Source organism: Triticum aestivum, chromosome 7B (assembly GCF_018294505.1).
Source record: "Triticum aestivum cultivar Chinese Spring chromosome 7B, IWGSC CS RefSeq v2.1, whole genome shotgun sequence".
In the NCBI taxonomy this organism is placed as follows: domain Eukaryota; kingdom Viridiplantae; phylum Streptophyta; class Magnoliopsida; order Poales; family Poaceae; genus Triticum; species Triticum aestivum.
Genome location: NC_057813.1, coordinates 715,658,694 through 715,681,622, shown reverse-complemented (window position 1 = coordinate 715,681,622; position 22,929 = coordinate 715,658,694). Strand labels below are relative to the sequence as shown.

The 22,929-nt window shown below is 47.1% G+C and overlaps 2 protein-coding genes across 2 annotated transcripts; one reads left to right on the top strand and one right to left on the bottom strand.

Annotated features, from left to right (window-relative positions):
- The first annotated feature begins 2,561 nt into the window (after positions 1–2,561).
- On the top strand, positions 2,562–5,546 carry LOC123156619 (APETALA2-like protein 4). Its single transcript, XM_044574767.1, has 10 exons — positions 2,562–3,164; positions 3,323–3,348; positions 3,451–3,481; positions 3,614–3,701; positions 3,832–3,977; positions 4,076–4,120; positions 4,266–4,369; positions 4,462–4,589; positions 4,701–4,859; positions 4,956–5,546. The coding sequence occupies exons 1-10, from the start codon at positions 2,869–2,871 to the stop codon at positions 5,148–5,150; spliced, it is 1,218 nt and encodes a 405-aa protein (XP_044430702.1). The 5' UTR covers positions 2,562–2,868; the 3' UTR covers positions 5,151–5,546.
- A 294-nt stretch (positions 5,547–5,840) lies between these two features.
- LOC123156618 (uncharacterized) lies at positions 5,841–9,159 on the bottom strand. Its single transcript, XM_044574766.1, has 2 exons — positions 8,760–9,159; positions 5,841–8,472 (listed from the first exon to the last, which is right to left on the bottom strand). Exon 2 carries the CDS (start codon positions 8,444–8,446, stop codon positions 6,203–6,205), a length of 2,244 nt encoding a protein of 747 aa, XP_044430701.1. The 5' UTR covers positions 8,447–8,472; positions 8,760–9,159; the 3' UTR covers positions 5,841–6,202.
- Between the last annotated feature and the right edge of the window lie 13,770 nt (positions 9,160–22,929).

Here is a 22,929-nt window from a genome sequence, read left to right as displayed (position 1 = left end):
CTAAGTACAATGATAATTCTGCTGTCTTGAAAATACAGCATTCTAGAAGCTAGAATGCATGCAACAACTTACTGCCTGATGCGCAAAATTGTTTATACTCCCTCCGTCCGAAAAAACTTGTCCCAAGTTTATCCCTTAAATGGATGTATCTAGCACTAACTTGATACTAGATACATCCATTTGAGGGACACGTTTTTTCGAATGGAGAGAGTACGAGCATTTAATCACTTGCTCTATTTCAGCTTATAAGGTGCACACATTTTTTTGAGATTTAACTTTGACTGTCAATTTGACCAATAATATATGCATCTTTGACTTCAAAATTAACCACTTGATAGTGGCGAATCCAACACTGGGCAAGTTGGGCGTCCACCTTGGGTTACCGGTGGCGGAGCATCCCGCGGCCAGCTTCCTTTGGCAGGAAGAAGATAGCCAACAGCGAGGAGTATTAATGGCGGCGCCATGGAGTTTTTTTGTTACCGTGCGGAAAATGCAAAGGGGTACGACGTGAGGGAGAAAGAGTTTGAGCTTGTCTGCATTGGGTTGCATCAGTCGGCCCAATTTGGATCGCAAAGTCTGCCCACTAGTGTCTCCTCAAACGAAAAAGAGGATCCAATCATAGATGGTGCCATGAATATGATTGTCCGGTGAAAAGTCTATTACATAAGTTGAGAGATGATGGATGGGAGCATCAGTCTACAAGAAACATTCCAGCGCCCAATATGGATGACAACATTTCAATTAAAGGTTACCCAAGAAGGTCACGCAAAATGGTTACTTGCTTCCATCATTACAAGGTAACCATATTCAATGAGGTGTCGGATACGGAAACATAGTTGAGGTGAATAATCGATTTAGTGAAACTTTCACACGGTTGTTAAAGCGCATTGCTTGCTTTGATCCTAGAGACGCATTGATCAACTTTGATCATGATAAGCTAGTTGAGCTTGCAAATATTAACTTCGTTGATTTCTCATCTCTTGACTGATCAACTCAACATATATATTGAGGTTATGAAAAGAAGCCCTGAATTCTTAGCTTGTGGCAGTTTGAGTTGTCTTGCTCTCAAGTTGGTGCAAACTAGAAACATTTGGTATTTTCATTGATTTATCCCCTCGTTACACTTGCATTGGTATTACCGGTGGCAACAACGTCAGCCGAGGGTTGTTTCAGCCATGAATAAATATTATAAAGATAGATCACTGTAATAAGATGGATGATGATTGGCTCAATGATCTTATGGTTTGTTTTGTTGAGCGTGAGATATCTGCCAAAATTGAAGACAAGCAGATTGTGTTACATTTCCATGCTTTGAAAGAGTGTCGAGGCCATCTACCTCGACTACCTCGTGTTATTTCTACAACTCATTTTAAAGGTATTACTCCCATCTTATCAAAAGCTACAACACGCTTATCACACTCCTGCAAAAAAATTAGATTCATAATTTTTTTTTGCTTCACATGTTGTAGGTGTCATTTGGTATCGTGGGGTCATGTTCTGGCATCAAATGAGCATTTCAAGCGGCAAGACTCTATGATAGTAACCCTGAAGACAATTTTTGCCTTTTCATTTCTTTTATGTTTTATCATGTTTTCAGTAATTGATTCCATGAGTTTTAGTCATGTAGACCTGCATTGTACAAAAGAAAATGACCTTAAATGTTCGTCCTGGCTAAGTTTAATTTTTTTATTAGCAACAGATTTTGTGAACACCCACCCTCTGTAGGTCGAGCCCGACCCCCGCGTCTGGCTCCGGTCAGATTTGATCTGGCCAGTGCGGCCTGCTCACAGCGTGGCGGCAGATATCGGTGGCGGAACGTGCACACGATGCTAGATGGAGGTTCGTCAAGCAAATCGGGGTGAACACTTTGCGCTCGGCTAGTTGCCAAGGTCGGCGATGGCGGCGCTCTTCTGTGCCGTCCCCTTCTTGAAGGCATTGCTGTGAAGAAGCTCTATACCTTTATCCACTACCTTTGGGGTTGGGGGGGGGGGGGGGTAGATTGAATTAGTCGATCGGATGACGGCGACGCTCTAGTGTCGCTCCCCGCTTAGGGGCGTCATTCTTGGAGGTGCGCATTGGCTCGAGGGACCAGTGGACGGTTTCAGCGTGGAGCGGCGTTTCATGTGACGCATCGACGACGTGGCGCTACAGGGTCTCGACAACGGATGCGTGGCGCGTTGTCCGGCAGCGTGGTGGCGTTAACGGCAGGCCTGGCAAGGTCGATGCGTCGATACATACTATGAAGATGGATCGGTGGAAGACAGTGGCGGCGGGCTCTGCAGCGTGCGCATGTGTTGCCCGCTGAGAGTGCGTTGAACCGGTGTGTGCCTCAGACACGGCGGTTGCGGCTTGGTTGAGGCCTACGGTCTTAGATGTTGGGCTTTGAGGTGGCATCTAGGCAGGCGGCCCGAACAATGCGCATCCCCTCGTCAAGTTGATAGGAGTAGCAACAGATGTTGTCAAGATGATCGCTTAAGACAAAAGGGGATGCGCGATGGTTGGGTGGATAGAGGAAGAGATCGATGAAAAGAAGGGGCGTGGCATGAAGTGATGGCCCTGCTGAGAAATCTTTTCCTTCCCTCCCCCTTTCCTCTGGCGGGCAGACAGGCGGGCTGCTCTGCTGCCGCTCTGATCCCGGCCTCCCCCCGCCATCTGCATCGGCGTCAGCAGCTGCCCAAACACAAACCCTGCAGATTCTTTATCACAGCCACAGCGCAACCAGCTGCTCACACACACGCAGAGAGACAGAGAGCGGAGTGGACGTGACAGAGAGCTACTGCTCTGCTTGGTATATACTCCATCACCATCACGTGGAAGCCATCGATCGATCGGTCGGAGCCAAGGACGCGCGCGCAGAGCCGTGGACACATGCACCCGGCCATGGCGGCGGCGGCCTTCTTCCACGGCGGAGACGAGGAGAAGGCGGGGGTGGTGGTGCAGGGCGGCCTCAATGCGGCGCGGCCGGCCTTCGTCACCCAGCAGCTCTTCCCGACGACGGCGGCGACGCAGCAGCAGGCGACGGAGCTCCCATGGGGCGGGGCGGCTGCGCACTGGGCCCGGCCGGCGTCGAGGACCAAGAGCCGGCGCGGGCCGCGGTCGCGGAGCTCGCAGTACCGCGGCGTCACCTTCTACCGCCGCACCGGCCGCTGGGAGTCCCACATCTGGTATGCCACCCCGCCGTCAACCTCCCTCCCTCCCTCCCTCCCCTTCCAATCCAATCCAATCCATGGCGGCAGCAAAGCTTCCAAGATCATTATGCAAACCATCTTCCCTCGATATTGCCCTCATCTCCGTCTCTCGTCTGTGTTTCTTGGATCTGCAGGGACTGCGGGAAGCAGGTGTACCTGGGTGAGTCCCAGCTCTCTTCTTGCGTGGAACTTCATTCTTCACCGATTCATCCTCAATGCTCTGTTCATGACTCTGTTCTTGTTTTCTCCAATTCTTTTGCAGGAGGATTCGACACTGCACAAGCCGCTGCAAGGTCAGCAAAACCCCAGAGCAATGCTCGATACTATCCTGCACATTGTTTCATGTCTTGAAAAAATTTAGAGCAGAGAGAGGACACATCTTTGCAAAGTGAAACCTGAAGAAGATGAGCTTGTCTGAGTTTCAGGGCGTACGACCAGGCGGCGATCAAGTTCCGCGGCGTGGAGGCGGACATCAACTTCGTGCTGGACGACTACAAGGAGGACATCGGCAAGGTGAGCAGGAGCACGCCAGAGCTCTCCCTCTCCCCTGTCCATCTGCTGCATCTTCCTCGTCGGCAATGCCTGCTCTGTTTCTGACGACAACATGGTGATCTAATGATCTTGCTGCTGGCTGCCGTGGCAGATGAGCGTCTTGAGCAAGGAGGAGCTGGTGCAGGTGCTGCGGCGGCAGGGCGCCGGGTTCGTGAGGGGCAGCTCCCGGTTCCGCGGCGTCACCCTGCACAAGTGCGGCAAGTGGGAGGCCAGGATCGGCCAGCTCATGGGCAAGAAGTCAGTGATCCGTCAGAGCAAAATGTGTTCCATTTGCCACGGAGATGAGCGTGACAAGTACGGAGTATGTGATTAATCGTGTGTGCTGATCATTGCAGGTTCGTGTACCTTGGCCTGTATGACACGGAGATGGACGCTGCAAAGTTAGTACACATATCTCCTCCCAGTTTCTGCACTGACTGATGCTCATTCAGTCATTCTGTTTCTGTGCCATGGATGATGATCTTATCTGTTGTTTGCTTGCTGATGATTTCCTATCCTGTGATGTCTGATTGACTGGGTGATCAGGGCCTACGACAAGGCGGCGCTCGAATGCAGCGGCGAGGAGGCGGTGACCAACTTCGAGCCCAATGCGGCAGCGGCGGTGTGCGACGGCGAGCTCGGCCTGCAAGGTGAGCTCCCTGACTGATGACAAGAAACTCATTTTGGTTGCAGACTTGGCATGTTCTGAAAATGGGATTATTGTTGGCATTGTTTGTTGCAGCTTGGGGCGGCGAGCCTGATCTCGAGCTCAGCCTGGGCTGCTCCGGCGGCGGCGATTCCTCCATGGTCACCAGCGGCGACACCCTCCACACCGCAGCCGTGCCGGGCAGCCGGAGGACGAGCCTGACGGTATGTCTTGGACTCACTGAATTCTGTTGTTGCACATTGTTGCTAGCTACACAATGACTGAATTGCTTCTGGCACTGACACTGAAACTGAAATTGTTTGTTCGGGGACCAGTTCGAGATGCCGGAGGAGGAGGAGGCGACGGCGCCATGGCACCCCGGCAGGACCAGGAGCATCTGGATGAGGCCTTCGCCGGCGTCGATAACACCGGCACTGAGGTGCCCGGACGGCGATCACCGCCCCACCATCCCGCTCAGCAGCATGCTCCAGATGGTATGTGATACAGTAGTAAGCCTGTGACCAATGATCGCCTGACTGAAACCACACACTGACCAGCCCAGAGCATCATGTCGTGTGACCGTTGAACAGGGCCAGATCGGCGGAGGCGGCAGGGCAGAGCCACACATGCTCGGGTGGCCCATGGGTGGCAGCGATCGTTGGCAGCCGTACGCCGCCGAGGCAGCAGCAGCAGCATCATCAGGATTCCTGCCGGCGCCGGGGCTGGGAGGCGTCCAGCGGCAGAACCACCACCGGCCGGGCAGCAGGGAGCAACTGTGGCACTGAGCAGCCACCGGGCTGCAGCATTCCGGCGTCGGCATAACATGTTTTGGGAAGAAGGAACCACCGTCACCCTCCCTTTTTGTCAGGTTAGCAGGCCGGCGCGCCGCCATCATCGCCTGCCAACCCCGGCGTGCATGGCCGGTCCGGTGATCCCGGTGGCGCTTAGCCGTAGTATATCCCGTAGAGAAAGCGACGAACGCTGTAGCTCCAAGAACCTTGTGGTGGTATGTCCAGCAGATCCTGTCGAAACCTGATGATGCCTTCAGTAGAAATTTCAATCTGGATGATGATGATGGTGATGATGATGATGGATCTTGTTGAATGAATCCGGTCACTTTTGGGATGCATGAACTTCCCAGAATCATCATCAGTTGCTGCACTGTTTCCTGCAGATTTTCATGTGGAATGAATCTGGCACTTCACCTCACAGGCATGTGTTGAGTGACCTGACAAAACACATCAGGATCAACAAGACTCACTCAACACCATAAACAATCATGAATGAATCCATACTATACCAGTATATATACCGGGAAACAAGAAAACATAAGGATCAATAAAATGCAGCATCACCACAGCGACAGCATGTACACATGGGAGCAAAAGAAACAGATCACAATGTAGAGGCAGATAGAATTGGAACAGGTGATAAAAAGAAAAGGAAAGAAAAAGACATGTATGGTTCACCACAGGTTGCACAGCCAACATCAGGGTCCATCCCAGTCCCAGTACGTGCCATTTGATTCAGGGGTCACATACATAATTCAATCATTCCATGGAACAGCCAGCTCCTGCCTGAGCACACATAATTACTCTTCTTATATCTTCCCTTGGTCTAGTCTAGCAGGGCAAGCATAAGTTAACGGCATTATTATTAAATCACCATCATCGTCATCGCGGCTAAACCAACATCGGTATGTAACCTAGCACTGTATAACCAAAAAGGAACACTAATCTGCAAGCAGGAAGTTTGCATAATAGGCGCCAACTTCCGACTTGTTCTTCTTCATTCACACCGCCACCAGCAGCAGCTGCAGCTGCTGTGCCTCGGAAGCTCATATGGGAGCGGCGCAGGTGGTCCTGAAGTGGCCCGTCTGGTTGCAGCGGCTGCAGTGCACGACCCGCTTGACCCGGCCCAGGTCCTCCGCGCGGACCCTCGTCTTCCTCGGCCGCCCGGGGGGGCGCAGCGACTTTGGCGGGTTGATGATCACCTCCAGCCTGTCCTCGGCGGGCTGGCCCTCGTTCCAGAGGGTCTTGTCCGGGATCGGGTGTATGGTCTGCGAGTAGGTCTTGCGGTACGTCGCGACCGTGAAGCAGCTCTCCGTGTAGCGGTGCACGTTCTGCCTGCACGAGAGCAGCGCCGCCACGCCGTGGGAGCACGGCGCGCCGTACAGCTGCCACCCGCGGCACAGGCAGCACCTGTTGCGGATGTCCACCACGTTCGTCCCCTCATGGGGCGAGATGACCTCGAACTCCGCCTCGTTGGCGCGGGCCACCTGGAAGCCCCGCGCGCGCTCGATGGCCTCCTGCACGCGGCGCTCGGCCGTGGGCACGAGGATGGTTGCCCACTGCATGCTCGCTTCACGCCGCTCGTTGAACCACGTCATGAGCTGGCGACGGAGGACCTCCATCATCTGATTTATGGGAAGGACAGATGCGTCCAGTATCCAAGAATTCATTGACTCCATGGTATTTGCTGTCAGGTGACCATACCGTATCCCCTCAAAGTAAGCGGTGGCCCAGAGGCGAGGAGGTAGGCGTCTGATCCAACAAACAGCCTCTTGTGATGTGTCCTCTATCTCTAGTAGCTTGGTTTCGAACTCTATCACAGTCAGCGCATTGGCAGCTTCCCAGAGAAGGTTGACAAGCACTGAATTGTTGAACTCTTTCTGGAAAGTTTCACTGACATGGCGCATACAGAACCCATGGAATGCAGTTGGGAAGTTGAAATCAACTCCATCAACAATACCCTTGCGCCTATCTGACAAAATTGTAAGCCTTGGCATGTTCTCTGTGTTCTTCTCCAGCAACTCATGCAGCTCAGACAAAAACCATATCCAATTCTCATCTGTCTCCTCATCAACCACGCCAAACGCCAGAGGAAACAGAGCACCATCACCATCAAAAGCAGAGGCAAGAAACAAGGTACCAAGATACTTGTTTTTCAGAGTAGTTCTATCAAGACCAATGAGCGGACGGCATGCATTTACAAAACCATATATCGACGCATAGAATGATATGAAGAGTCGCCGGAAGCAGTTATCATCTGGGTTCCCGTAGACCCTAGCGATGCTTCCTGGGTTTGTTCTTTCCACCTGCCTACAGTACTCAGGCAGGATTCGGTACCCTTCTTCAAAAGACCCGCGAACTGCTGCCATGATCCGCTCTTTCCCTCTCCAGGCTTGCTTGTACGATAGTGTGATGCCATGTGACTTGTGGATTTCTTCCAAAATTTCCTTAGGCTTGCAGTGTGGATTCTCTCGCAGCCTCTCTTCGACAGTACTTGCAACCCACTGAACAGATGCCTGCTGGTGGCCAAGATGGTTTATCCCCACACAAGTATGTTTATCAAGTATAGTTCTGATGGAGAAAGTGGGCACTCCAGGAAGCTTTGCAGCATGGATGCGCCACGGGCAGCCCTCAGCAGCGCACTTAGCAGTGAACCGCGACTTGTCAGACTTGACCGTCTGAATCTCGAAGTGGCAGGCAATGGCAGTGTTGCGGATAGCCCTGCGGCAGCTCATGACATCCGGGAACTCCTGGCCCACCACAAGCTGAAACTCGGTGCTCACAACCATCATCCGCGACTGGACGACAGGGGCAACGGCAAGAGGGCCCTGCGAGTAGTCATCGCCCGGCTCGAGGGCGAGGTCGTGGGCCTGCTCGAGCGAGAGATGATCAAGATTATCATCGTCGCCGAGGGGATGAGGCTCGGTGAGCGCCAAATCACCGAGGTCATGGTGGTCTTCCCCGTCGTCCATCGACTCGTCCTCATGCCCTTGCCCCAGAGCAAGATCACTGGTGTGGCCATGGTGGTGGTCGTGCCTGAGGACGAGCTGGCCGTCGTGGTGGTGGCCGAGGACGAGGTCATGATCATGATCATGCTCGTGCGACTGGCCGAGCACAAGATCGTGGTCGTGCGGATGGCCTAGGCCGAGGTCATGGCTGTGGCCCAGGCCCAGCACATGGTGATGATGGTGGTGGTGATGATCCTGCCCGAAGTCGTGGTGGCTCTGCCCCAGCGCTAGCTCCGCGGCGTCCTGCCCGTGCCCAAGAACCAGCTCGTGGTTGGCCATCATCAATCTTCACCAGGGGGACTCCGCAGCTGGTCAAACAAACAACCCAATCAGCAACGCACGCGCAATCAATTCATCAATCAATCAATCAGTCAGCGGAAGAAATTGCAGCGGGGCACTCGAAATCCGCCGTCTTTCCCCCGCAATTCGGCAATCGGACCCGCGGACGAACAGATAAACGGGAAAAGGGGGACGGATCTAGATTCTAGACGGCGCGCGCAAAGAAATCGCGAGGGTCAGTGGGAATTCCTCTCTCTTTTTCGGATCGTCGGGTCGGCGGGACTGAACCAATCGATGGACGGGAGCAAGCTCGTACCTTGAGACCCGGTCAATGGCGGCCACGGATTGCGGGCGGGGCGGGGGCGGCGGGGCCGCGATGCCGTCGCGACGGGGGAGGACGGGGACGGCGATTGCGGCGACGTGGGGGGCGGCGGGGTCGGGGCGGGCGGAGCGAGGCGTCGGAGGCTGTAGGGCACGCGCGGCCGCCCCGGGTCCGGTCGGGACAGGGCCGCCCCGCCTTGCGACGAGGGCGGGGGAGGGGAACGGTGATGCGTGGCGGCGACGCCGCGCGTGAGGGGCGGATGGGCTGGGGGCGGAGGGGGACCGGGGGTTGAGGCGTCGGCGGTGGGCGGTGGGCGGTGGGCGGTGGGCGGCGGCGGCCGGCGGCAGTAGGGCACGCGCGTCGGGATTCAGAGGGTTGGGTGGTGGTCAGGGGCTCAGGCGAGGGAGGAAGAGGAAAGGAAGGCTGAGCTGAGCCTGAGCTGGGAACTGGTTTGGACCCACCTAGCAGCAAAAATTTCCACCTAATCGCAAGGAACTTTGGGGTAAATAACCGCTTACCTGTAAAACAGTTTTTTTTTAAGCTCTACCTGTAAAACAGTTGACAATGTTTTTTTTTACATCTGGGCACACCTGCACACGTGGCATGTCGACACCTGGCTGCTGATGTGGAGGGGCCGGACTCGGCCTCGAAACCGCAGATAAAGGGCGCTCACAATCCGTCGTTCTCCTTCTCGCGTATAAGCTTCGGGGGTGAGGAAAACATCGGCACTATCAAGTCTGTCCTCGAGCGTTGAGTAACCTCTCTATGGTACATCTTCAAATATGAGGGCATCATGTTAGTGTTGGTGTCCTGGCCGTTGTCCATGGCACCTTGACCACGGTGGTCGCACGCTTTCTATGGGCCCATGGTCTGCTTCAATATAGTCGCACAACTCTTCTCACGGGTGGACGGCATGTAGAAGTCAATGTCAACTGCCCGCAAATGAACTGTTTGGACTCTTCGAAAAAAACTTACCTTGAAAGTAATGGACGGTCTCTTTTAAGAGGCCATGCGAAACTATTACCTCAAATATTTGTTTTGTTGCACGATGGCTTTCGTCAAGTTAGGTTTGTCGCTGGAAGGGTTCGATATAAGACTTCATGTCTTTCTTTTCTCTTTTCCAAGGTGACTAGGACAAAGTCTTCTTCCCCTCGTTCTCCGTCGGTGAGTCTGTGGATTTTGCTTCCCCTCTGCCTGCCACTCTAGTGGCTGTTGATGGGGAGGAAACTCTTCATGCCTCGGCCCTAGCTAGTAGAGATGTTAGATTTTTAGTCTTCGTGGGGACAGTGCCTAGGCGAATGGTGGCACTTCTTCTTCGTATTAGTCTTTCGAGCTTCAATCCTCCTCAAGTTTTTCTGTCGAGACGAATTAGATGGAGCTCCGGCATAGTTTTTTGCCTGGTCCTTGGGCTAGTGAGGCCAGGGTTTCTCGCAATGCGTACGCGACAACTAGATTTAGTGTGAGGTTATTCAGCTCGATTCAAGGTTTCAACAAGGAAGACTACGCTCTAGAGCGCTGGTCCTTACAGGGACGTGACGAAGAATTCCCAGCTTCCATCGATAATGCTAGGTCCGCTTTGGTATGGGAGCGGTGACAACATTGCGCCAGCGGCTCGTTCTGGTGGCGGCAGTGGTCGTTCGATGTTGGCATGGAGGAAGGGCCGGTTTTGGTCGTCCCGCACCTGCACACGTGGCAGAATGACACCTGGCTCCTGACATGGAGGGAGGGGCCGGCCCCGCCTCCATCTATGGTAGTGGCAAAACGTCAAAGCCCATCGATTGCCGCCTCATTCTCGGTGGCGTGACGTCGAGAGAAATCGCCTCTGTGAGTTTAGGTACGAGAACTTTCGGTACATCGACACTACCTAGTAAGGCGTGAGTGTCTCGCTACCGTGTTGAGCGATACATCTCCAAACATAACGACATCATGTTTGCAGTGTTGTCTAGGGCTGGCGCCTTGTTGTCACGATGCCCGCTAGTGTTGACACACTTATGAGTCACATGATCCGCCTCAACATCGCGTGTGGCTTTACTTGGCGGTGGAAAAACACTTGTGAAATCATGTCAACTGCCCGCAAGTGAGTTCTTGGGCCTTTATAAGAGGAAAAAAAAACTTACCTCAAAAGTAATGGGTAACTGTCTTTGATGTACCCTGCAAAACTTTTGGTCTTTCATGTATAGTCATGCGAGATCAATACCTCAAGCATTGTTTGTTCCTCGGTAGTTACTAATTTTGAGCTCTTCTTTCACGAGCTTAGATATGTCGGGGAGAGAGTTTTGAGATAAGTCAAGTTTGGTCGTAAAGTGAGTAAGATTTTTTAACACGGGCATTTAAACAATAATTGCTAGAGATAGCAATAAGAAATAGTCCATTGTATAACATGCTTTGTTTGTGGGAGACATTTCATCTCATAGTACCTAATTATATTTTATTCATGATATTGTGGGTGTTAGCATACTCTTTTGTCCTCGGTTATTTTTGGATGGACAAATTCTTTTGGCTTGGGCCTGGTGCACATTTTGAGTCCCCCCCCCCCCCTCGTTGTCGGACTAATTGCTTTGTTCATCTATATTTTGTTTTTTTATGCACTCACACCTCAGAAATCTAACTTGTCATTTCTCGAAACAGGCAAGACAAATGATATAAGATATGCAAACTCTGTTTTGTATAGGAACTATATTTCGTAGGGAATGCATACCATCATGGCTTTAGCTATATTGTTCACCTTCAAACAAAATATCTACCCCCTCCTTCAATTCAAAACTTGAGTGGAACCAAAAGCAATTGCATGTCGTCAATGGCGACGTGCAGAGGTGAGATTTGCACATGGAACGTGTGAACGGCTATTGTTGTGCAGTGTCGCCCCGATATATAGTGACATCATCTTTGTGCTCTGCGTCGGCCTTCACTCAATGGTCTTGGTGGGCTACACTGTTGGAGGTGACGCAATTGATGACGCCAGGTGGAGTGAATGCTGGCAACAAGAGGAAAAGAAATAAAAGTACCAATTGTGGTGGCACGAAGTATTAGTTAATTGGTGGAAAACAAATACGAAAAAACAAGATTTTTTTCTCCATTTAGTACATGTTTAACTGCCTATGTTGCACCAAATTATCAATAGGACCACAATAATATTATCGTAACTCTCGGAGTATCGTAACCACGAATGACAATCAACTTTGAAGCACCACTAACATTACAACACATCACCTTTTGGAAAAACCTAAAAATTGATTTATGATAAACCCATATGCATCCAAACAAATTAATTTTGTATTTATTAGTATTCACTAAAATTAAACCAGCTTACATTAGGGACTAGCTTAAGTGTGTATTTTACCTATACCCTACAATTCAAGCAAGAGCGGATCTTTAAAAAAAATTGGAACCCTCGTTCCATTAATTAACTGACCGAACTAACTCACTGGCAAAACCCAGATGTACATCATGTGAGAGATCCCCCGACCACATATGTTTGAAGTCAAGTCCATGAGCTAAGCAAGTTCATGAACTAACTTATCAAAACGAAATAGTAATCGGACTAAATCTTAAACGAGTGAATGAAAGGATCTACGTAGACACCTTATGGTGCAAAATCAATGTCATTATTCTTTATTATTTATACAAATCCGTGCCACACTTCATCTGCAAATGATGCCTACACTGGATCCCCTAACTATGTTAGCGCTATCGCGCAAAAGCGTTAACCCAACATATTTCCCAGCGGCGCAATTTCAGGCTTAGTGCTTGTCAAATTAAATAAAATTATTTATACTAAAATTATTGTAGTTAATACTCATTAAAAAATTATAACTAATATATATTAAATCCCATAGGGTGTTAAAATGTTATATTTTTCATTTTTCAATAAGTTATACATTAAAAATTAAATAATGCTGATTGTGAGAAAGCACATATTTTTGCTGATTGTGAGAGAACACTTACATATATTTATATGTGTATCTTTAGATATCTTGGTAGGAATTCCTGGAGTGTATGGTCTATGGAATATCTTGGTAATTGTTTATTAAATTTTATGATTATGTATACTGAAATGGCATTTCTATTCTAAGTGATTTTGGTGTAGATGACAATGATAAGTGTTATTTTTACGCTCATCCAACCTCAGTTTAAACCGAGATATTTCATAAAACCGAGATATTCTCTCTGATATTGCTACTGATAACTAATGAATGGAAGGATTCCAAATATCCCATCATTATTTTGTTTCTACGGGATATGGGCTATTTATGGAGAAATCAAGACAATACATGGAAAGGAGTAAAGTGGAGATAGAGGAGATCAAGTGGGAGGCGCACCAGAGGAACCAAAGTAAAAGACGGTGTTCCATATGAACATCATCGTTTGTATGGATGGTTGTATGGACTGCCAACCACACCGCCTGATGCACGTGAACAACCTTTATAAAAGGCCAAATGTCAGAAGAGCAATGCACGAAGCCACACATCTCCATCTTAGCAACAATCTTCTCCATCAACCCTACTCGCGGTCATTTCCCATCTACATCTCCATAGCCACCATCATTACCACCACCATAGTGCTCAGCCAGCTAGCCATACTTCTAATTGTGCATCACATCCGACAACTATTGTAAGACATATTATCAATCAATCAAACTTCATGATGTGTTCTTCCATGGTTTTTTCGCGTGATCCGATCTTCATTGTGAGTAGTTCGGTAAGGTCATCGGTTGAGGCATAGCCCGACAACCCGGTGTATTTGTTCGAGGGATCGATGGAAGTACTTTGAATTAACGTCTCGTATGTGTAACATAAAATTGCTTCGTACTTTTAGTGGGATAAGTAAGATTGTCCAACCCAAAGAAGAGCAGACAGAATTAATAAGCAGTAAGGTATTCTCTGCAAGTGTTGTAACATAGTAATAACAAATAATTTGATAGCAAGGTAATAGGTGAAGGAAATATGCCCTAGAGGCAATAATAAAGTTATTATTTATTTCCTTATATCATGATAAATGTTTATTATTCATGCTAGAATTGTATTAACCGGAAACATAATACATGTGTGAATACATAGACAAACATAGTGTCACTAGTATGCCTCTACTTGACTAGCTCGTGAATCAAAGATGGTTAAGTTTCCTAGCCATAGACATGAGTTGTCATTTGATTAACGGGATCACATCATTAGGAGAATGATATGATTGACATGACCCATTCCGTTAGCCTAGCACTTGATCGTTTAGTATGTTGCTATTGCTTTCTTCATGACTTATACATGTTCCTGTAACTATGAGATTATGCAACTCCTGTTTGCCGGAGAAACACTTTGGGTGCTACCAAACGTCACAACGTAACTGGGTGATTATAAAGGAGTACTACAGGTGTCTCCAAAGGTACATGTTGAGTTGGCGTATTTCGAGATTAGATTTTGTCACTCCGATTGTCGGAGAGGTATCTCTGGGCCCTCTCGGTAATGCACATCACTATAAGCCTTGCAAGCAATGTGACTAATGAGTTAGTTGCGGGATGCATTATGTAACGAGTAAAGAGACTTTCTGGTAACAAGATTGAACTAGGTATTGGATACCGATGATCGAATCTCAGTCAAGTAACATACCGATGACAAAGGGAACAACGTATGTTGTTATGCGGTTTGACCGATAAAAATCTTCGTAGAATATGTGGGAGCCAATATGAGCATCCAGGTTCCGCTATTGGTTATTGACCGAGAATAGTTCTAGGTCATGTCTACATTGTTGTCGAACCCGTAGGGTCCACACGCTTAAGGTTTCGATGACAGTTATATTATGAGTTTATGAGTTTTGATGTACCGAAGGAGTTCGGAGTCCCGGATGAGATCGGGGACATGACGAGGAGTCTCGAAATGGTCGAGACGTAAAGATCGATATACTGGACGACTATATTCGGAGTTCGGAAAGGTTCCGAGTGATTCGGGTATTTTTCGAGTACCGGAGAGTTACGGGAATTCGCCGGGGAGTATATGGGCCTTATTGGGCCATACGGGAATAGAGGAGAGAGGCCGAAAGGAAGGAGGCGCGCAGCCCCCCTCTGGTCCGAATTGGACAAGGGGTGCGGCCCCCCCTTTCCTTCCTCCTCTCCCCCTCTTTCCCCCTTCTCCTACTCCAACAAGGAAGGAGGGAGTCCTACTCCCGGTGGGAGTAGGACTCCCCTTGGCGCGCCTCTCCTAGGCCGGCCTCCCCCTCCCCCCTTGCTCCTTTATATACGGGGGCAGGGGGCACCTCTAGGCACAACAATACAAGTTGATCTACAGATCGTTCCTTAGCCGTGTGCGGTGCCCCCCTCCACCATATTCCACCTCGGTCATATCATCGCGGAGTTTAGGCGAAGCCCTGCGCCGGTAGAATATCATCATCGTCACCACGCCGTCGTGCTGACGGAACTCATCCCCGAAGCTTTGCTGGATCGGAGCCCGGGGATCTTCATCGAGCTGAACATGTGCTGAACTCGGAGGTGCCGTACGTTTGGTGCTTGGATCGATCGGATCGTGAAGACGTACGACTACATCAACCGCGTTGTCATAACGCTTCCGCTTACGGTCTACGAGGGTACATGGACGACACTCTCCCCTCTCGTTGCTATGCCATCACCATGATCTTGCGTGTGCGTAGGAATTTTTTTGAAATTACTACGTTCCCCAACAGTGGCATCCGAGCCTAGGTTTTATGCGTTGATGTTATATGCACGAGTAGAACACAAGTGAGTTGTGGGCGATACAAGTCATACTGCTTACCAGCATGTCATATTTTGGTTCGGCGGTATTGTTGGATGAAGCGGCCCGGACCGACATTACGCGTACGCTTACGCGAGACTGGTTTTACCGCCGTGCTTTGCACACAGGTGACTAGCGGGTGTCTATTTCTCCAACTTTAGTTGAACCGAGTGTGGCTATGCCCGGTCCTTGCGAAGGTTAAAACAGCACCAACTTGACGAACTATCATTGTGGTTTTGATGCGTAGGTAAAAACGATTCTTGCTCAGCCCGTAGCAGCCACGTAAAACTTGCAACAACAAAGTAAAGGACGTCTAACTTGTTTTTGCAGGGCATGTTGTGATGTGATATGGTCAAGACGTGATGAGATATAAGTTGTTGTATGAGATGATCATGTTTTTGTTGAAGTTATCGGCAACTGGCAGAAGCCCTATGGTTGTCTCTTTGTTGCATAAGATGCAAGTGCCAAATAATTGCTTTACTTTATCGCTATGCGATAGCAATAGTTGCAAGAGCAATAGTTGGCGAGACGACCATGTGACGACACATTGATATAGATCAAGATGATGAAGATCATGGTGTCGTTCCGGTGACGATAGAGATCATGATAGTACTTTGGAGATGGAGATCAAAGGCGCAAGATGATCATGGCCATATCATGTCACATATTTTGATTGCATATGATGTTTATCTGTTATACATCTTATTCTGTTTTGTTTAACGGTACATTTTAAGATGATCTCTCACTAATTATCAAGAAGTGTTCTCCCCGAGTATGCACCGTTGCGAAAGTTCTTCGTGCTGAGACACCACGTGATGATCGGGTGTGATAGGCTCTACGTTCAAATACAACGGGTGCAAAACAGTTGCGCACGCGGAATACTCAGGTTAAACTTGACGAGCCTAGCATATACAGATATGGCCTCGGAACACGGAGACCGAAAGGTCGAACGTGAATCATGTAGTAGATATGATCAACATAGTGATGTTCACCATTGAAACTACTCCATCTCACGTGATGATCGAACATGGTTTAGTTGATATGGATCACGTAATCACTTAGAGGATTAGAGGGATGTCTATCTAAGTGGGAGTTCTTAAGTAATATGATTAATTGAACTTAAATTTATCATGAACTTAGTCCTGTTAGTATTTTGCAAATTATGTTGTAGATCAATAGCTCACGTTGTTGCTTTTATATGTTTATTTTGATATGTTCCTAGAGAAAATTGTGTTGAAAGATGTTAGTAGCAATGATGCGATTGGATCCGTGATCTGAGGTTTATCCTCATTGCTGCACAGAAGAATTATGTCCTTGATGCACCGCTAGGTGACAAACCTATTGTAGGAGCAGATGCAGATGTTATGAACATTTGGCTAGCTCAATATGATGACTACTTGATAGTTTAGTGCATCATGCTTAACGGCTTAGAATCGGGACTTCAAAGACATTTTGAACGTCATGGATCATATAAGATGTTCCAGGAATTGAAGTTAATATTTCAAGCAAATACCCGAGTTGAGAGATATGAAGTCTCCAACAAGTTCTATAGCTAAAAGATGGAGGAGAATCGCTCAACTAGTGAGCATGTGCTCAGATTGTCTGGGTACTTCAATCGCTTGAATCAAGTGGGAGTTAATCTTCCAGATAAGATAGTGATTGACAAAATTCTCTAGTCACCATCACTAAGTTACTAGAACTTTGTGATGAACTATAGTATGCAAGGGATGACGAAAACGATTCCCAAGCTCTTCGTGATGTTGAAATCGACGAAGGTAGAAATCAAGAAAGAGCATCAAGTATTGATGATTGACAAGACCACTAGTTTCAAGAGAAGGGCAAAGGGAAAGAAAGGGAACTTTAAGAAGAATGACAAGCAAGTTGTCACTCCCGCGAAGAAGCCCAAAGATGGACCAAAGCCTGAAACTGAGTGATTACACTGCAAAGGAAATGGTCACTGGAAGCGAAAATGCCCTGAATTTTTGGTGGATAAGAAGGATGGCAAAGTGAACAAGGGTATATTTGATATACAGGTTATTGATGTGTGCCTTACTAGTGTTTATAGTAGCCCCTGAGTATTTGATACTTGTTCGGTTGCTAAGATTAGTAACTCGAAACAGGAGTTACAGAATAAACAGAAACTAGTTGAGGGTGAAGTGACGATGTGTGTTGGAAGTGGTTCCAAGATTGATATGATCATCATCGCATAGTCCCTATACTTTCGAGATTAGTGTTGAACCTAAATAAATGTTATTTGGTGTTTGCGTTGAGCATGAATATGATTTGATCATGTTTATTGCAATACGGTTATTCATTTAAAATCAGAGAATAATTGTTGTTCTGTTTGAATGAATAAAACCTTTGATGGTCATACACCCAATGAAAATAGTTTGTTGGATCTCGATCGTAGCGATACACATATTCATAATATTGATGCCAAAAGATGCAAAGTTAATAATGATAGTGCAACCTATTTGTGGCACTGCCATTTGGGTCATATCGGTATAAAGCGCATGAAGAAACTCCATAAAGATGGATTTTTGGAATCACTTGGTTATTAATCATTTGATGCTTGCGAACCGTGCCTTTTGGGCAAGATGACTAAAACTCCGTTCTCCGGAACAATGGAACAAGCTACTGACTTATTGGAAATAATACATACCAATGTATGCGATCCAATGAGTGTTGACGCGCGTGGCAAGTATCGTTATTTTCTGACCTTCACAAGATGATTTGAGCAGATATGGGTATATCTACTTGATGAAACATAAGTCTGAAATAGTTGAAAGGTTCAAAGGATTTCAGAGTGAAGTGGAAAAATCATCGTAACAAGAAAATAAAGTTTCTGCGATCTGATCGCGGAGACAAATATTTGAGTTACGAGTTTGGTCTTCAATTAAAACAATGTGGAATAGTTTCACAGCTCACGCCACCTGGAACACCACAACGTAATGGTGTGTCCGAACGTCGTAACCGCACTTTATTGGATATGGTGCGATCTATGATGTCTCTTACTGATTTACCACTATTGTTTTGGGGTTATGCATTAGAGACAGCTGCATTCACGTTAAAAGGGCACCATCTAAATCCGTTGAGACGACACCATATGAACTACGGTTTAGCAAGAAACCCAAGTTGTCATTTCTTAAAGTTTGGGGCTGCGATGCTTATGTGAAAAAGTTTCATCCTGATAAGCTCAAACCCAAATCGGAGAAATGCGTCTTCATAGAATACCCAAAGGAAACTATTGGGTACACCTTCTATCACAGATCCGAAGGCAAGTTATTCGTTGCTAAGATGGATCCTTTCTAGAGAAGGAGTTTCTCTCGAAAGAAGTGAGTGGGAGGAAAGTAGAACTTGATAAGGTAATTGTACCTTCTCCCGAATTGGAAAGTAGTTCATCACAGAAATCAGTTCCAGTGATTCCTACACCAATTAGTGAGGAAGCTAATGATGATGATCATGAAACTTCAGATCAAGTTACTACAGAACCTCGTAGGTCTTCCAGAGTACGGTCCGCACCAGAGTGGTACGGTAATCCTGTTCTGAAAGTCATGTTACTAGACCATGATGAACCTACGAACTATGAGGAAGCGATGATGAGCCCAGATTCCGCGAAATGGTTTGAGACCATGAAATCTGAGACAGGATCCATGTATGAGAACAAAGTGTGGACTTTGGTGGAGTTGCCTGATGATCGGCAAGCCATATTGTATAAATAGATCTTCAAGAGGAAGACGGACGTTGATAGTAGTGTTACTATCTACAAAGCTCGACTTGTCGCAAAAAGGTTTTCGACAAGTTCAATGTGTTGAATACGATGAGATTTTCTCACTTGTATCGGTGCTTAAGTCTATCTGAATCATGTTAGCAATTGCCACATTTTATGAAATCTGGCAAATGGATGTCAAAAATGCATTCCTTAATGGTTTTCTTTAAGGAGAGTTGTATATGATACAACCAGAAGTTTTTGTCGATCCAAAAGGTGCTAACAAAATGTGCAAGCTCCAGCGATCCATCAATGGATTGGTGCAAGCATCTCAGAGTTGGAATATATGCTTTGATAAGTTAATCAAAGCATATAGTTTTGTACAAACTTACGGTGAAGCCTGTATTTACAAGAAAGTGAGTGGGAGCACTACAGCATTTCTGATAAGTATATGTGAATGACATATTGTTGATCGGAAATAATGTAGAATTATTCTGCAAAGCATAAAGGAGTGTTTGAAAGGAGTTCTTTCAAAGAAAGACCTCGGTGAAGCTGCTTACATATTGAGCATCAAGATCTATTGATATAGATCAAGACGCTTGATAAGTTTTTTCAATAAGTACATACCTTGTCAAGATTTTGAAGTAGTTCAAAATGGAACAGTCAAAGAAAAGGTTCTTGCCTGTGTTGCAAAGGTGTGAAATTGAGTAAGACTCAAATACCGACCACGGCAGAAAATAGAAAAGAGAATGAAAGTCATTCCCTATGCCTCAGTCATAGGTTCTATAAAGTATGCTATGCAATGTACCAGACCTATTGTATACCTTGCTCTGAGTTATGGCAAGGGAGTACAATTTTGATCTAAGAGTAGATCACTGGACAGCGGTCAAGAATATCCTTAGTGAGGACTAAGAAAATATTTCTCGATAATGGAAATGATAAAAGAGCTCGTCGTAAAAGTTACAACGATACAAGCTTTTACACCGATCCAGATGACTCTAAGTCTCAATCTGGATACATATTGAAAGTGGGAGCAATTAGCTAGAGTAGCTCCATGCAGAGCATTGAAGACATAGAATATTTGCAAAATACATACGGCTCTGAATATGACAGACCCGTTGACTAAGCTTCTCTCATGAGAAAAACATGATCACACCTTAGTACTCTTTGGGTGTTAATCACATTGCAATGTGAACTAGATTATTGACTCTAGTAAACCCTTTGGGTGTTGGTCACATGACGATGTGAACTATGGGTGTTAATCATATACAGATATGAATATTAGTGTTAAATCACATGGCGATGTGAACTAGATTATTGACTCTAGTGCAAGTGGGAGACTGAAGGAAATATGCCCTAGAGGCAATAATAAAGTTATTATTTATTTCCTTATATCATGATAAATGTTTATTATTCATGCTAGAATTGTATTAACCGGAAACATAATACATGTGTGAATACATAGACAAACATAGTGTCACTAGTATGCCTCTACTTGACTAGCTCGTGAATCAAAGATGGTTAAGTTTCCTAGCCATAGACATGAGTTGTCATTTGATTAACGGGATCACATCATTAGGAGAATGATTTGATTGACATGACCCATTCCGTTAGCCTAGCACTTGATCGTTTAGTATGTTGCTATTGCTTTCTTCATGACTTATACATGTTCCTGTAACTATGAGATTATGCAACTCCCGTTTGCCGGAGGAACACTTTGGGTGCTACCAAACGTCACAACGTAACTGGGTGATTATAAAGGAGTACTACAGGTGTCTCCAAAGGTACATGTTGAGTTGGCGTATTTCGAGATTAGGTTTTGTCACTCCGATTGTCGGAGAGGTATCTCTGGGCCCTCTCGGTAATGCACATCACTATAAGCCTTGCAAGCAATGTGACTAATGAGTTAGTTGCGGGATGATGCATTACGTAATGAGTAAAGAGACTTTCCGGTAACGAGATTGAACTAGGTATTGGATACCGACGATCGAATCTCGGGCAAGTAACATACCGATGACAAAGGGAACAACATATGTTGTTATGCGGTTTGACCGATAAAAATCTTCGTAGAATATGTGGGAGCCAATATGAGCATCCAGGTTCCGCTATTGGTTATTGACCGAGGATAGTTCTAGGTCATGTCTACATTGTTCTCGAACCCGTAGGGTCTGCACGCTTAAGGTTTCGATGACAGTTACATTATGAGTTTATGAGTTTTGATGTACCGAAGGAGTTCGGAGTCCCGGATGAGATCGGGGACATGACGAGGAGTCTCGAAATGGTCGAGATGTAAAGATCGATATACTGGACGACTATATTCGGAGTTCGGAAAGGTTCCGAGTGATTCGGGTATTTTTCGGAGTACCGAAGAATTACGGGGATTCGCCGGGGAGTATATGGGCCTTATTGGGCCATACGGGAATAGAGGAGAGAGGCCGAAAGGAAGGAGGCGCGCAACCCCCCTCTGGTCCGAATTGGACAAGGGGTGCGGCCACCCTTTCCTTCCTCCTCTCCCCCTCTTTCCCCCTTCTCCTACTCCAACAAGGAAGGAGGGAGTCCTACTCCCGGTGGGAGTAGGACTCCCCTTGGCGCGCCTCTCCTAGGTCGGCCGCCCCCTCCCCCCTTGCTCCTTTATATACGGGGGCAGGGGGGCACCTCTAGGCACAACAATACAAGTTGATTTACGGATCGTTCCTTAGCCGTGTGCGGTGCCCCCCTCCACCATATTCCACCTCGGTCATATTGTCGCGGAGTTTAGGCGAAGCCCTGCGCCGGTAGAACATCATCATCGTCACCACGCCGGCGTGCTGACGGAACTCATCCCCGAAGATTTGCTGGATCGGAGCCCGGGGATCGTCATCGAGCTGAACGTGTGCTGAACTCGGAGGTGCCGTACGTTCGGTGCTTGGATTGGTCGGATCGTGAAGACGTACGACTACATCAACCGCGTTGTCATAACGCTTCCGCTTACGGTCTACGAGGGTACGTGGACGACACTCTCCCCTCTCGTTGCTATGCCATCACCATGATCTTGCGTGTGCGTAGGAAATTTTTTGAAATTACCACGTTCCCCAACAATAGGTAATAAGTAACAAGTGATAATGGTATCCAGGTGCAGCAAGTGGCCCAATCCTTAATATTGATAAGGACAAGCCAGAAGTATTTCTTATAGTGATCAAACGTTCTGGAGGACACATGGGAATTCATCTAGTTACTTCCATCATGTTTCATTGACACACGAGCATTGCTTTGATAAAAAAATGTTATGTTGGTGGACCGGTGCTAAGGTGGTGTTCTTGCTTGAACAAATAACCTACTTATGATTACCCCCTCTCGCAAGCATCCGCAAATACAAGAGAAGAATTAAGATAAAACTAACCATAGCATTAAACAAAAGGATCCAAATCATCCCCTTATGGAAATAGCTCATAAACTGGGGTTTAGGATTCCGCCACTCTCGCAACCCATCATCTACTTACTAATCCCACTAAAAGTGTAACTAATCTCCAGGTGGTTTTGGTAATTCATAACAACACATATCTCATTGAAGTAATATCCATTTAAGTTGAAATTTTCAGGATGTTCACTGATTGGCATGGCAATGACTAGTGATTGTGGACCCCTCAAAATGCTAAGGACATGGATTGGCAAAACCTCAACACTCCACATTTTTGGTTAAGTGATCCAAGATCACATTGAGTCCATAGGAAAGCCAATACTA

Bases quoted from the DNA above. Each gene is read 5' to 3' on its own strand.
- LOC123156618 (XM_044574766.1), bottom strand. From the start codon at position 8,446: ATGATGGCCAACCACGAGCTGGTTCTTGGGCACGGGCAGGACGCCGCG.
- LOC123156619 (XM_044574767.1), top strand. From the start codon at position 2,869: ATGCACCCGGCCATGGCGGCGGCGGCCTTCTTCCACGGCGGAGACGAG. The intron at 3,165-3,322 runs GTATGCCACCCC...TTGGATCTGCAG, and splicing joins CGCTGGGAGTCCCACATCTG to GGACTGCGGGAAGCAGGTGT. The intron at 4,121-4,265 runs GTTAGTACACAT...CTGGGTGATCAG, and splicing joins ACGGAGATGGACGCTGCAAA to GGCCTACGACAAGGCGGCGC.